This window comes from Musca autumnalis, unplaced genomic scaffold, assembly GCF_047663935.1.
Source record: "Musca autumnalis isolate F117 unplaced genomic scaffold, ASM4766393v1 scaffold_2, whole genome shotgun sequence".
NCBI classification, from domain to species: domain Eukaryota; kingdom Metazoa; phylum Arthropoda; class Insecta; order Diptera; family Muscidae; genus Musca; species Musca autumnalis.
In genome coordinates, this window is record NW_027411755.1 from 107,625,193 (window position 1) to 107,639,659 (window position 14,467).

Below are 14,467 nucleotides of genomic sequence, written 5' to 3' on the forward strand. Positions count from 1 at the left end.
TTCCCTGCCTTACCCCTTGGTAAACATCGCCAATTTTTTCCCACTAATAAATTAAAGTTGTTTTAATAAAATATTAAAAAAATGACTATGGGATTAAGCCTGACTATTTTGAAAAACAAAATAGAAGTCGTCATCCCAAACAAAAAACGCCAACCCTCCTAATTGTGAGACCGGGCACCGTCAAAATGTTGTTTATTGCTGTAGTATGCAATACCAACAAATTAGTTATGTGCTTTTTCGTCGAGAATCGACGAACGCATAGCAGTGGGAAAAATTTGGATTTGTTTGCAAGTGAAGTTGCTAGAGTTTAGGTAGTGCCAAAGAAATTCTCGATCAGAGTTTTTCTTTGCGCACGTATCTATTTGAGCTAGCAATTGACACTTGGGTATAAAAAGTTTCTTGTTGAAAAACAAGAAATAAGGGAACTGATGAAGATCTGTGGCGAGATCTGAAACTATAGTATTCCCTGCCTTACCCCTTGGTAAACATCGCCAATTTTTTCCCACTAATAAATTAAAGTTGTTTTAATAAAATATTAAAACAACGCCTATGGGATTAAGCCTGACTATTTTGAAAAACAAAATAGAAGTCGTCATCCCAAACAAAAAACGCCAACCCTCCTAATTGTGAGACCGGGCACCGTCAAAATGTTGTTTATTGCTGTAGTATGCAATACCAACAAATTAGTTATGTGCTTTTTCGTCGAGAATCGACGAACGCATAGCAGTGGGAAGAATTTGGATTTGTTTGCAAGTGAAGTTGCTAGAGTTTAGGTAGTGCCAAAGAAATTCTCGATCAGAGTTTTTCTTTGCGCACGTATCTATTTGAGCTAGCAATTGACACTTGGGTATAAAAAGTTTCTTGTTGAAAAACAAGAAATAAGGAAACTGATGAAGATCTGTGGCGAGATCTGAAACTATAGTATTCCCAGCCTTACCCCTTGGTAAACATCGCCAATTTTTTCCCACTAATAAATTAAAGTTGTTTTAATAAAATATTAAAACAACGACTATGGGATTAAGCCTGACTATTTTGAAAAACAAAAAAAAGTAAATGTTTTTCTATAGATCCTGATGATGTCTTTAGAAGAATGACGAAATATCGAATAAAATAATGAATAAATAAAAACAACAACCATCCAAGACCTCGAGCTCGATTTATTTACTACATTTAAAATAATTTTTGAATAACCACATCAATAAACGCATCAACTTCGAACGTAATCGTAGGTGGTCTAATCTGTTAGAAAACATGATGCCAGGAGATGAAAGATTCTGGAAAATGAGTAGAAGTTTAAGAGGGAAACAGAAAAGTATTTTGCCAGCTTTAGAAATGTGTAACTCAAAACTGGTTTCAAACTTTGAAATAAAGCTGAAAATCTAGCAAACAGTTTTTCACAATCGCATTATCTAACTTTAAATTACCACCACCCAAATGAAGCAAATATTAGTAGAAATGTCGAGAAGCTTAAACTCGAGTCACCCGATGTGGAAAACGCCGAGTTTATAAATGAGTAAGAAACTCAAAGCATTCTATCGAAACTCAGTGTATCAAAATCTCCAGGATTTGATGGGATTTCAAACATTCTACTTAAAAATCTACCAGAAAATGGAATAAAACTTATTGTGTCCTTATTTAACAGCTGTATACGATTGAACTATTTCCTTCGACGTCCAAAAAAGCTAAAGTAATACCAGTTCTCAAACAAACAAGCCGATCAATAGCCCAAGCGGCTATAGACTAATAAGTCTCCTAACCAATTTGGGAAAAATTTATGAAAAATGTCTTCACTTCAGATTGAATGAATATGTTCATAACAACAATTTAATAGCCAGAGAACAGTTTGGATTCAAAAAGGAACACAGTACTGCTCATCAAATAAGAAGAATTCAAAATCAAATTATTTCTAATAAATTTCGCCGTAAATCAACTGGTGTAATACTACTCGATATCGAAAAAGCATTTGACACAGTATGGCATTATGGTTTAATCCATAAATTACCCAGCAAAATGTTCGATGCCAAAGATGCCATTCAATAATGGGTGCAAGTGATCTGGCATGTCATCTTTTTATCATCTCATCGATGAATTTTGCTGGGTTAGCTACAAAAAATGTCGTGTTATATTTTTCTATATTGCGTTTAAAAAAATAAATGTTATAAATCGGTGACATATATTCCCGGCATTTCCGAACGCTTCACTAACTCAAAATATTATGAAGACATAAACTATGCAATAGCACCAAAAACTTCTAACACCTTGCAAAAATTATTCACACGTTTAAAATCAAAAGTAGATATTAGGTACAAATCGATTATAATATAGAAAATTAAATACAATGGCAATGAAAAAGAAAACTGTAAAAAAATTATATCGGGACCACAAAAAACAAACTAAAAACGAGGTTATCAGGACAGAAATCTGATATTAAAAATCGATCATCTATCACAACAACCAAAATCGCATTTCAACCCACTGTGCCACTGAACAACACCATCCAGAACTGGAGAGAGTGAGAGTGCTGCAGTGCGAAAACAATTACCAAAAGAGACTTATGTTGGAAACTCTACACTCCAACATCACAAAGAATGAACTACAAAACAGATACGGAGAATTTGGCGCACAGCTACAGACATCTGATTAGAAAAATAAATAGAATACAATAAGAATAAAATAATGCAGTGACGAAACAGATGGCAGCAGCAACAGGTCGACGTTTGTGCTTGGCGAAATTATTGTTATTGTTGTAATAGTTATAATCACTATTTGTAAGTGTAACAACAATATGATAATGTATGCAAACAATAAAATGTAAATGTTTTTCTATAGATCCTGATGATGTCTTTAGAAGAATGACGAAATATCGAATAAAATAATTAATAAATAAAAACAACAACCATCCAAGACCTCGAGCTCGATTTATTTACTACATTTAAAATAATTTTTGAATAACCACATCAATAAACGCATCAACTTCGAACGTAATCGTAGGTGGTCTAATCTGTTAGAAAACATGATGCCAGGAGATGAAAGATTCTGGAAAATGAGTAGAAGTTTAAGAGGGAAACAGAAAAGTATTTTGCCAGCTTTAGAAATGTGTAACTCAAAACTGGTTTCAAACTTTGAAATAAAGCTGAAAATCTAGCAAACAGTTTTTCACAATCGCATTATCTAACTTTAAATTACCACCACCCAAATGAAGCAAATATTAGTAGAAATGTCGAGAAGCTTAAACTCGAGTCACCCGATGTGGAAAACGCCGAGTTTATAAATGAGTAAGAAACTCAAAGCATTCTATCGAAACTCAGTGTATCAAAATCTCCAGGATTTGATGGGATTTCAAACATTCTACTTAAAAATCTACCAGAAAATGGAATAAAACTTATTGTGTCCTTATTTAACAGCTGTATACGATTGAACTATTTCCTTCGACGTCCAAAAAATTTCTCAAACCAAACAAGCCGATCAATAGCCCAAGCGGCTATAGACTAATAAGTCTCCTAACCAATTTGGGAAAAATTTATGAAAAATGTCTTCACTTCAGATTGAATGAATATGTTCATAACAACAATTTAATAGCCAGAGAACAGTTTGGATTCAAAAAGGAACACAGTACTGTTCATCAAATAAGAAGAATTCAAAATCAAATTATTTCTAATAAATTTCGCCGTAAATCAACTGGTGTAATACTACTCGATATCGAAAAAGCATTTGACACAGTATGGCACTATGGTTTAATCCATAAATTACCCAGCAAAATGTTCGATGCCAAAGATGCCATTCAATAATGGGTGCAAGTGATCTGGCATGTCATCTTTTTATCATCTCATCGATGAATTTTGCTGGGTTAGCTACAAAAAATGTCCCTAAATACTTGTGTAAGATCATTGTCGACTTTTTAGTTAATAGAAAATTTTCTGTATCTGTAAATGAAAATAATTCTTCTACCAAGAACATACCTGCCGGCCTACCTCAGGGATCCATCTTTTATACAATCTCTACACTTCTGATTTCAAAACTAATCATTTCGAAATAGCTTCACTAATCACCAGTAGTAAATTAACAAGCGCGCTATTAAAGAAAATGGAACACAGCTTGGACTCATGTAACAAATATCTTTCAAAATGGAAAATTAAGATCAATGGTGAAAAAAACTCAGTCCATTATCTTTCCATTAACAACTCACCAAAACGTTTAGCAAGTCGTTCACTCTCTTTTAATGGTAACACAATAAGTATAAATAATGAAGTCAAATATCTGGGGGTCATACTTGACCGGAAACTTTTATTTAGAGCTCATTGAGACCGCATGCGGAAAAGCCTTGAAATCATTTAGAGCGTTATGGCCTCTCTTAAACAGAAGATCAAAACTCAGTTTTAAAAACAAAAATTTAATATATAAATGCGTAATAAAGCCAATCATGAGCTACGCATCTCCTGTATGGCATACAGATGCGAAAAGTCATCTAAATAAAATGCAAATCATTCAAAATAAATACTTGAAAATGATTAATAATAAGCCTTGGAGGTATCCTACTATACTACTACATAATGAAACTGGTTACGAATTATATGCTGAATACTTTGAAAGACAAAATTTAAATTTTACTGAAAACGTCAGAATCTCTCCTTATGCAGTAATTAGAGACTGTTTAGACTCATTATGAATATTACAACACCGCTTGAAATTGCCAAACTAAAAATTAGGTAAAATATAGAAGAATATTTTATAGGCTAAAATTTTCAATAATGTTTGAAGGATATTTTGCTTCTTAAATATGAATAAGGTTTTTCCCCTTTTCACCTTTTACACCAACATTCATATTATTTTATATTTAAATCCTCAATTATATGTAAAGATTTATATGCTGTATTATCATTATTTAGATAAATCTCATTATATGTATGTAAATTATTATTGTAATATATGACTTTTTGGATGAATAAACGAAATTGAAATTGAAAAAATGATATACCGACATTATATTTATTTATTTTTTAGAACGGTGGATCCAGCAGTGTTGAAACCAATTAAATCTATTTGTCCATTATCTATGGATGATGATTCCAGCCTAAATTTACTAGCGGTGACTCAATGTGGCGTTCGATTGTTTTTTGCCACTACGCCCTTAAACTATTTACATAATCAGAATGTTAATCAAACATTACAATGTAATCAAGCTCCAGTACAAAATTTGTCCCCAACCAGAAATTCAACCGATTCGACTATTAAGTCAGGATCGCCTACAAATACAACAACTACAGAACAAAGGCAGCAAGGTTTGTATTTATTACATGTGCGCCTTCCTCCTGGCTATACACCAAACACAACAATTAACAAGCCTAAACAAGTGCACTCAGCTCATTACAACGAGGGCACTTTACTTTTGGTGTCAACTCCTCAGCAAGATCAAGACATTTTGTGGTCCATAAGTTCTGCGCCATTTCCAAACCGCAGTCACCTCACAGAGTCTACAACTGTTATACCTTTAGATGGAATTGTTTGGAGCTTAGCAGAGATTCCAAACCGCTGTAACGCAAATCTCCAATCTATACTTCGCAAAGCACAAAAACCAAATAAAGTAGTGCTATTGACAAATCAAGGGGCACATATAATAGCATTACTAAAACCGATCGATATTCTACAACAATTACTGATTGCTTGTCATGGGCCACATCATGATGCCGTTAAGGCGTTTTTTAAGGTATGCACTTAAACATGTTGAATTTGAAAATTTTGTTCAAATTTTAATACGCCTGCAGGTTCAGGGAGACAGGGAGGCATGTTTAACTGCTTTGCTCTTAACTTGTTCTGACCAATACCGAGGTACAGATTTGGCTATGTGGGCAGCCCAAGCTTTTTTATTGTACGGTGGAGAGCCAATATTATCTAGTCAAATGCAGGCGGTGAATCGAGGTACGATAGACTCACAAGGAAATCGTTCCTATATGGGAAGTGCATGTGCTCAGGAAAATCATCAAATGCCCCAAATGTTCATGTCTACCCCTATGCCAAACACCGCAGGACATGGAGCAAATCGATTAATAGAGAACAACAGTATTCAAAGACCATTTCATGCCACAAAATATCCCCTAAGTCCGAGTAAGAACCCAATATCATATGTAATTTGTTACTTCTGTTTCATACAAGTTTTACGCAGTTTACAATCCATCCCACCACACTGGATCCGGCATCACACCTTTAAATGATATGAATGTAATTGTTTATTCCTCAAAACACGACAGTCTCTACATATATGTAGCCCGACTATTACGCCCGATTTGGAAAACGCGCTGCGTAAATGATAAACTTAATAGCAATTTAAGTCAAGTCGATTGCACTATTATATTAGAAGATCTATATGCTATCAGACAATTTTTGGAATCAAACTCTGTTAACGACCTATCGTGTAAGAAAATATTGAATTATGTATGAGATATAGTACAAATTTTCGTATATTGTTTTAAGGTACGGTTCGGTCTATGAATAACCAACGCAGCATGGCTGGTGATTATAGTACTTTGCCCAACATAATTTCACAAACAAATGATATACAAGTGAATGCAAACGAACAAGCACAAGCAGAAGAAAAGAGATCGCTTACCGCTTTGATATATTTTATAAGTGGGTATTAATCGAACAAACATAATTTATGAAAAAACCTTATATTACAATTTATTAATAATTTTCTTCAACGTATTTATTTTTAAAAATAATACCTGTATAGAACATACATGTGAAGTGTTAGCCTTGTGGAAAATTCTGTGCGAGCATCAATTTCACATATTAGCATCTCAATTACTAAAGGATCAACAGTCTTCATTGATTACATGTTTGTTCCGTGATTTGGTATTATCACGCTCTGAGCTATGTGCCCTCTTAATTGTTGCACTAATTAACAGTTATTTGAAGGATAATGCATCTGTTAGCACTATATCATCAAAACTGCGGGATGTCTGTCCGAATCTTTACCGACACGAGGATGCAGTATCGTTTAAAGCAACTGAGATTTTAATGAATTCGAAAACTTGTTCCGTATTAGAAGAAAAACAAGAGAAATTGAGAACGGCTCTTCAATTATGTAAAGACGCTGCACCCAATTTACCATTGCAAAATATATGCCAACAGGTATCCTTACAACATGTTAATATATCGATATATAGATATTTTCTACATATGTGGTATCCTATTATTCCAGTTTACGCTTAGTGGCTTTTATGAGGGAGTCATAGAATTGACATCAACATGTGCTTCTAAAATTGATCCAGAAGAATATGGTATGCATTTTTATTTAAATGGAGAACCTGAGGATGACAGAGAAGGATACGCTTCATATGCGTCACGGTAAGTTAATATTCTTATAAAATAAATTAAGTTACACGTTAAATTCTTCTTTATTGTTATTAACACTCTTTAGCATTAACTGTTATAAAGAAGTAGGACTTATGCTGGATCACGTTTTCCAATCAGTTTGCAATAACAATGCTAACCAGGATCTTTTACATAATCCATGCGGAAAATCGAGTGGGAACTCAAATGCGCAAATAATGGAGATTGTTGGTATGGCTGTGCAAGTCAAAGATCCGCTTTTACATGTCTGTGTCTATGAATGGCTTATGGTTCATGATATGCTATCCGAGTTGTTGTCTTTAACGGAACAGTCATTAGGAGAATTTTTGCGAAGGAATGTTGTTCGAAATCCTGACAATATAAATTTAATAGATCTTCTTTGGAAATATTATGAAAAGAATGGATATCATGCCCAAGCCGCTCGCATTTTAGATAATCTGGCATCAACAATAAGTGACGGAATACCCCTACAACAGAGAATTGAGTATTTGGCCCGAGCGGTTATGTGTATGCGAAACGATGGCGTTGGATATTCAATTTCAAATGGTGTTCTACTTAAAGAGTTGGAAGACAAGGTAATAATTTTTGCTAATAATTAAAAAGTAAGGGATAACATAAACATTATCGTATGTTCTGATAATAACATGTTAGTAGAACATAAATACTTCAAATTAAATTACAGCCTGTTTTTGTAAAAAATATGTTTTTCAATACGAATTTTTCGTATTCAAACATATTTGTTTTAAGGGGTTATGGCCACTTATTGAGCACGAAAAATTACATTTTTCATTAATTTTTTACAAGAAATCTACCAATTTTTTTTCAGGAAATTTTGTTTTGTTTTGTGGCTACGATCCTCCTGGGTATCTCATCAACAGGGACAGCAGCCAGCCTGCAGCCGTCCCAGAGGTAACCAGCACCCTCTATTAACTGAATGAGGAAGTCTCTCGACTCCTCATCCTGACAATAGAGGATTCTGATTCCCCTTTGGACAACCGCCCTGCCGAAGCCAGTCTTTCTGGCGTCTACCTCATCGGAGGCGATGGCCTTCCTAAGAAGGCGTTCCACTGCGATCCAGTGCGTGTCGCTGATCCTCCCATCTACATCAGCCTTATCGATGACCGCCACTCGGAGATTCTCCGGGGCGATCACCCCTTCTAAGCTCGCTGGCTTCGGTGTCCTGTCATTTGAAGACCGTAGGGGTATCAGACCTGGCTCAGCTTTACTGGCCTTCCGCGGTTGAGCCCCTACTGTCTTCCACCACCCTCTTGGCAAAAGGATGCGGATCCTCAGAAGACCTGACCCTCTTAACGCATTCCTGTGCAGATGTCCTCGAGTATCCGCTCTGTTTGGGGGTCGATGGTCCATCTCCCGTCACCGCACCGCTCTTGACATCAAAAGAGTGAGGTCCAGTAGGTGACGATGGCTTTACAGTGGTCTGTTGCCCAGTCCTCTGCACAGTCGCTCCTACTAGATTTGCACCTTTCTTTACCTCGGCAGGTTCGATGACAGCCACAGACGAGACAGTCGACATAGGCGGTACCTTTGGCGGCTGTCTATCTTGTGACTGCAACTTTCCCTGCGCCAACTTCGAAACGGATCACACCAGTGTTTCCCTTACGTTCCGTCGTCTTCGGGGCCAGTGGAGCCAACCTGTTCGATCCTACCGCGGTCGTCAAAGACGTCCGCAAAGGACTCGAGCAGTTTGACAGCACCGGATTTGCATTTTTCCCTGTAGAGGTTGCCCTTGTCTCAGCCGCTGGGCTGGAGACTGCAGCCTCAACAGGGGTTGGAATTTTGTCAATTGGCAGGAAGATCTTTTCAATATGAAGGTATTTCCGCTCAAAGCGCCTCACAAATCGGATCTTCAGGCCAATTTCTCTAAATTCCGACTGGGTAACCTCGGAAGGGTCTTTGCCAATAAACCTCTGATAGTAGAAAATAGCTCTACGGTAGTTGTATCTATCCTTCTTCTGCCGAGATTTATTAGCTTTGGTTGAGGGAGACATGGGGGAGGCCGTCGTCGTTTCCTCCTCCACAGCATCCTTCACCAAGGCATCCTGCCTGTTTAGGGGAGGTTTGTCGGAACCGACCGACACTTCAGCCCCTGAGGGAGCAGGATCCCCGACCGTAAGGTTGGACCTCTCCAGGGCACAAGAGAGAGTAGCGGTGGATGATTGAGATGGGATAATTGTAATATCCATCTCATCATCCTCCCAACTCTCCCAGTCCAATGGAGGGGGGCTCTCCTGACTTAGTCGGAGACTCTCGTTATCCCTCAGGAGCTCGAGCAATTCCCTGATCTGCTTATTAATGGCGTCGCTAACACTGTCCAGTGTCGTTCTCTAGACGTCCCCGCCCAGGGATTGGGTATTCACACTAGGTGCAAAATTGTCCGGGTACATAGCAATGGTCGATGATGAGGGTGAATCGAAATTGGTTTTTTTGTTTATTTATTTGATTATCCATAAGAAAATGAGTTTATGGGGGAACTGAGGGCAGCCATGGCATAGCCCTCCACTACCATGACTAGGGCGCTAACTACTCGCGGAGGGGCCAGGTATCAAGCGAGGCTCCGTTCGAATACAGTTGGTACACTAACTGCAAACCTTGGAACACCGATATGCACGAGGTCGCATAACACCCCGGTGTTAGGGGATCTCACCATTACTTTGGTAGGAGATCGCTACCAAATATGTGTCACTCAGTCCAAAGATGCACTATAAGTTTCGAGTGCACTGTGTTGGTGCGTGACAGAGAGTGGGTAACCTTTGGTCGATCACAGCCTCCCAGTTCAACACTACAAGAAGTTAAATGAGAGGATTGTGACGTCTAGCCCCCGCATCGCGCCAAGAATGTTATCCCCGGCGGGGGAGCTACTTTTGGAATTTTTTTGTTTAAAAATATTGCACATTGTTCTGACAAATAGCGGCCTACGAAACACTGTTTTTACTAAAGCAGTTTTGCGGTGCCCACTCAAGCTCGAAAAAGGAAGAACCGATCAGCATATGCTTCTGTGGGATCATTAAGAACCTAATAATCTTGTACTTAAGCGAAAAGGAATTCAAAAATATCACTTTTTAAAAAAATTGTGAACTCTCAAAGTCGAAATTCCGATTTTAACTAAAAATATTGATAGTTTTTTTTCGCCATAAATCTGTCAATTTTTTTAAGTCTTTCGCTTTGGTGCAGGCTTTTTATATGTATAAACAATCCCACAAAAACATACGAACATCGGATCATCCCTTTTCGAGTTACAGTGGGCACCGCATTCCAAAATGCAATTTTGAGAAAACCACGTTTCAAACTTCGATGTTGCATACAAAATGAGCCAATAAAAAGTTTTCGATTTTGTAAAATTTGTATGTGGCCATAACCCCTTAAATTTGTTTTTGTTTATATATATAAAAAATGAAAAGCATTTGTCTTTTTCCGAAAAGCTGTTATATAACAGTATTCCCATAACATTTATTCCATTGGGGTTATATGGGATTGTCAAAGAAAAACTTCTCATGGTAATTATTTCTTTGGTCTTTCTTATATTTCGAGCCGACGATTAATGTTTGAGTGCACATTTTTTGTTGAAGTTTTTTAAAAGCAAAAAACAAGGGAACTGATGGGATCCTGTGGCGAGGATATAAACTATAGTCTTCCCTGCCTTAGACCTTGGCGAATAATGCACAATTTTCTCCACAAATAAATTCGTTGTTTTTTAAATATTAACAAACAGTCTGTTTTTGTAACAAAAATTCCACAAAAGTCCGATTCGTTCGAGTATTTCACAAACAAAAGCACATTTTGGTTTTTGTATCAAAGGTTGTGTATTTGTGAGAAACAAGATAATTAATTGATATAAGATAAATCTACATTTTCTTAAATATTTGACGCATTATGAATGGAAATATATATTGTTAGTGTAAAAGTTGTTTACTTGTTAGATATAAATAACCATTTTTATCAAATATACTCGTAGGACTAGTGGCCGACTATAGGAACATGCCATGGAAAATGTGGCCGAAAATTAATATAAAGGTACTTTTTTTAAATTTTGCAAATATCACAAATATTAGTAAGAATAAAAACGTGCATATTAAATCTAAAACTATACAAAATTTCGAATCATATCAACCTTACTTCAGTATATGTAGTTGGACATTTTCAAAATAAGAAAATTCTTAAAAGGCCGACTATTGGTGGGCTTACCCTATAAGGTTTTTGGATCAAACCGAAAAAAATTTGGGTTAGGAGATCAAAAAAAAAAAAAAAAGAAATAAATAAATAAATAATAACAAAAATAGTTACCCAACAAATCAAAAAAAAAAAAAAAAAAAAAAAAACATTTTGGGAAGATGATGAATGACATGGTGCGAACAATTTCTGTGAACCATTTTCCCAACATAAGCTTTCCTTTTTAGCGAAATACTTATTATAAATAAATGGTCTGGTCCAGAACTGCAAGAATCTACTAATTTTCTACTTTTTCGATGACATAAAGGTAAAATTTTTATCGTAGTAAAAGATGTAGATTCTTGCAGGTTCTGGAACAGTAATAAAAATGAGGAGTAGAGTTGTACAAGCTAGTTCATTTGAAAGATCTGGTTTACATAGCTTAGCTCTTTTAACTGAACTAGTTTATAGTTCACTATCTACTTCAGTCATTCGGATCAGAATCGCTCACCGGCTCTTTTTTCGCTCACAATTTCTTTCGGTTGATGAAAACGTATACAATAGAGCCAACAATAGAACAACACAATTAAACTACTCCGGAACAAAAATATTACTTTTACATATTTTTATTCAATTTGTTCACGTAGTAAACAGACATAGTTTACAATGAAGATAGTGAATTTCTTGCTGAGGGATGCGTGTGTAGATTAAAGAGATCATTTTGTTAAATAGGGATCTAGTTTAAATACAGTCCACTTGAAAAGGGTAAACATGTGGCAAGCAGACCTCCTTATCGTGGGAGGTCGTTAGAAGAAAGGAGATAAGAATTTCATTGCCACATGTGGTATGTCTAAAATAGATTGTTCTATGCAATCTATGAGCAGTCTAATAACCATGTGGTTGCTTGCTACATGTATGCGCATGTAAGATAAGAGTATTTTACGACCCCTCCAGAAGATTGTATGGCAGATGCGTTCGTACACATATGTGCACTCTCACTTTCTCTTTTCTACACACTAGTTAAGTCGGTTAAGTAATATTTTACTATTTAGTTCTTAAGAATAATTTTACTTTTAATAAACAGTGCATATTAAGCATTCAAAAAGGAACATCGGATCCTTATTTACACAATTCAAAAAAATTATTATGTTGCAATATGTTAAGAAACACGTCATTCGGAACAAAATTGTAATTATAAGTGGAATTTCATTTAATTTCATGTACCTTGATCCGAAACATAAACAAAACTCATATTACGAAGTCATCACTTATCACAGACGGCAGCGTCACTTTATGCATATGTGAATGACATGCTGAACTAGATTGGGAATCGTTCGGTCGTTGACCGACCGTTGACGGATCCTAGTTCAGTGAACTATAAAGAACTATATCAAAAGTTCTAGTTCATACGCTCTTTTCACTGAGTTGTTCAATTGAACTAGTTCGTTCATGAACTATACAACGCTAATGAGGAAGCTCAAAGATCGTTTCTGTATAACAATTCAAGTTCTTTGTTGAAGTAAAAGTAATAAACAAATAAAACTATACGTTACAAAATGAGTTATGTATTATGAGTACCCAGCACAATGTTCGATGACAAATCATGAGTTGAATCATGGGTGCAAGTGTCTTGTCATCGGTGAAAATTCAGGTGAATCAGCAATAACATTTACAAGAGTGTGGCACAGGCTTTAACCAATTCATTGTCATGGCATTTTGCACCAGTTCATTGTCATTGCATTTTGCACCAGCTTTGTCATGGCATTTTGCACCAATGCTTTGGATCCAGATTTTCACCAATCAGGAATAAAATTGTCAGTCCAATTGTATAATTTGATGGACTAATAAAAATACAATTCACAGCACTTTGGTAACAACAAGCACGGCGTTAATTTCGGCCGAGACGAACTTTTACACCCCTCCACTATTAATTATATTGAAAGAAGATTTCAGCCATTTCGGAGATAATGTGGCTAAAACTTTCAAACTTCCAAAAATAGTGGAATGTCGTTCTATTACGGCTATATCAAAACGTGGACCCACTTCCAAGGAAAACTAAATACCAAATATAGCCGTTTCTGTTGAATTTTCAGTGTTATGTACAATGTAACCGTTAACATATTTTTTTGTACCTCACCAAATTTTTGTATGCTCTTTAATAATAGCGGTATTCACTCATGGTGGTAGATTTACAACTCTTGTCAATGTACTATATGTACCAGGGTTTTTTACAACGAAGAGTGAATGTCTTTTTTGTGTATATCGCAAATAAATCAAAACATCTTAATGTCGTCGTAAGTCTATCTTTTAGTTTCAGTTTTATTATACTTTTTCATAAAAAATGTTTTTTCTTGGCCTCCATTCATTTATTATTATTTTATTCTTTTTACTTTTCCAATTTTTCTACCAAAAAACAAAACTCCGACATAAAATAAAACTCACAGCAAAGTGATGGCACAACAATCAGCTGTTCTACACCCTTGTAAAAGTACAAGGGAATGTTTACAATACTTTTTTTTAATTTTTTTAATTTAATTTTTATTTGACAAACACAGTAACCTAGCCCATAGGGCCATGAGCGGTTCCAAAAACAGCTATACAATAACTACTCTCAGATACTTATATCTAACAATATTTCTTAGCATATCATGAATGGAATTAAACATAAATAAAAGCAAAAGCATGTAAATTAAGAAATGAAAATATATAACAAAATAATCATTAATAGAATCAGCTATGCAACAATATATCATTACAAACTAAGACAACATTTATGAACGCTGTATTTGATTACGATTAAAATGAGCACATAATTTATTCTTGTAACATTTTAAGGAGGAATTAAATGTCTTGAGACATGGTGGCAAATTGTTATAAACACGCGAAATTCTAACATAAAACGATTTTTCCAAAAAAGGAGTCAACTGCGGAACAATTATCTGTTTGTTCC

The 14,467-nt window shown here is 35.8% G+C and overlaps 1 protein-coding gene across 1 annotated transcript in view; it reads left to right on the forward strand.

Annotated features, from left to right (window-relative positions):
- Nup154 (nuclear pore complex protein Nup154) overlaps positions 1 to 14,467 on the forward strand; it is an 84,961-nt gene that overhangs the window by 44,894 nt on the left and 25,600 nt on the right. Inside the window, exons 7-13 of the mRNA XM_073968713.1 lie at positions 5,002 to 5,704; positions 5,763 to 6,102; positions 6,161 to 6,409; positions 6,469 to 6,624; positions 6,728 to 7,128; positions 7,199 to 7,344; positions 7,418 to 7,925. Of these exons, the coding sequence (XP_073824814.1) occupies positions 5,002 to 5,704; positions 5,763 to 6,102; positions 6,161 to 6,409; positions 6,469 to 6,624; positions 6,728 to 7,128; positions 7,199 to 7,344; positions 7,418 to 7,925 (2,503 nt within the window). The remainder of the gene's footprint in view (positions 1 to 5,001; positions 5,705 to 5,762; positions 6,103 to 6,160; positions 6,410 to 6,468; positions 6,625 to 6,727; positions 7,129 to 7,198; positions 7,345 to 7,417; positions 7,926 to 14,467) is intronic.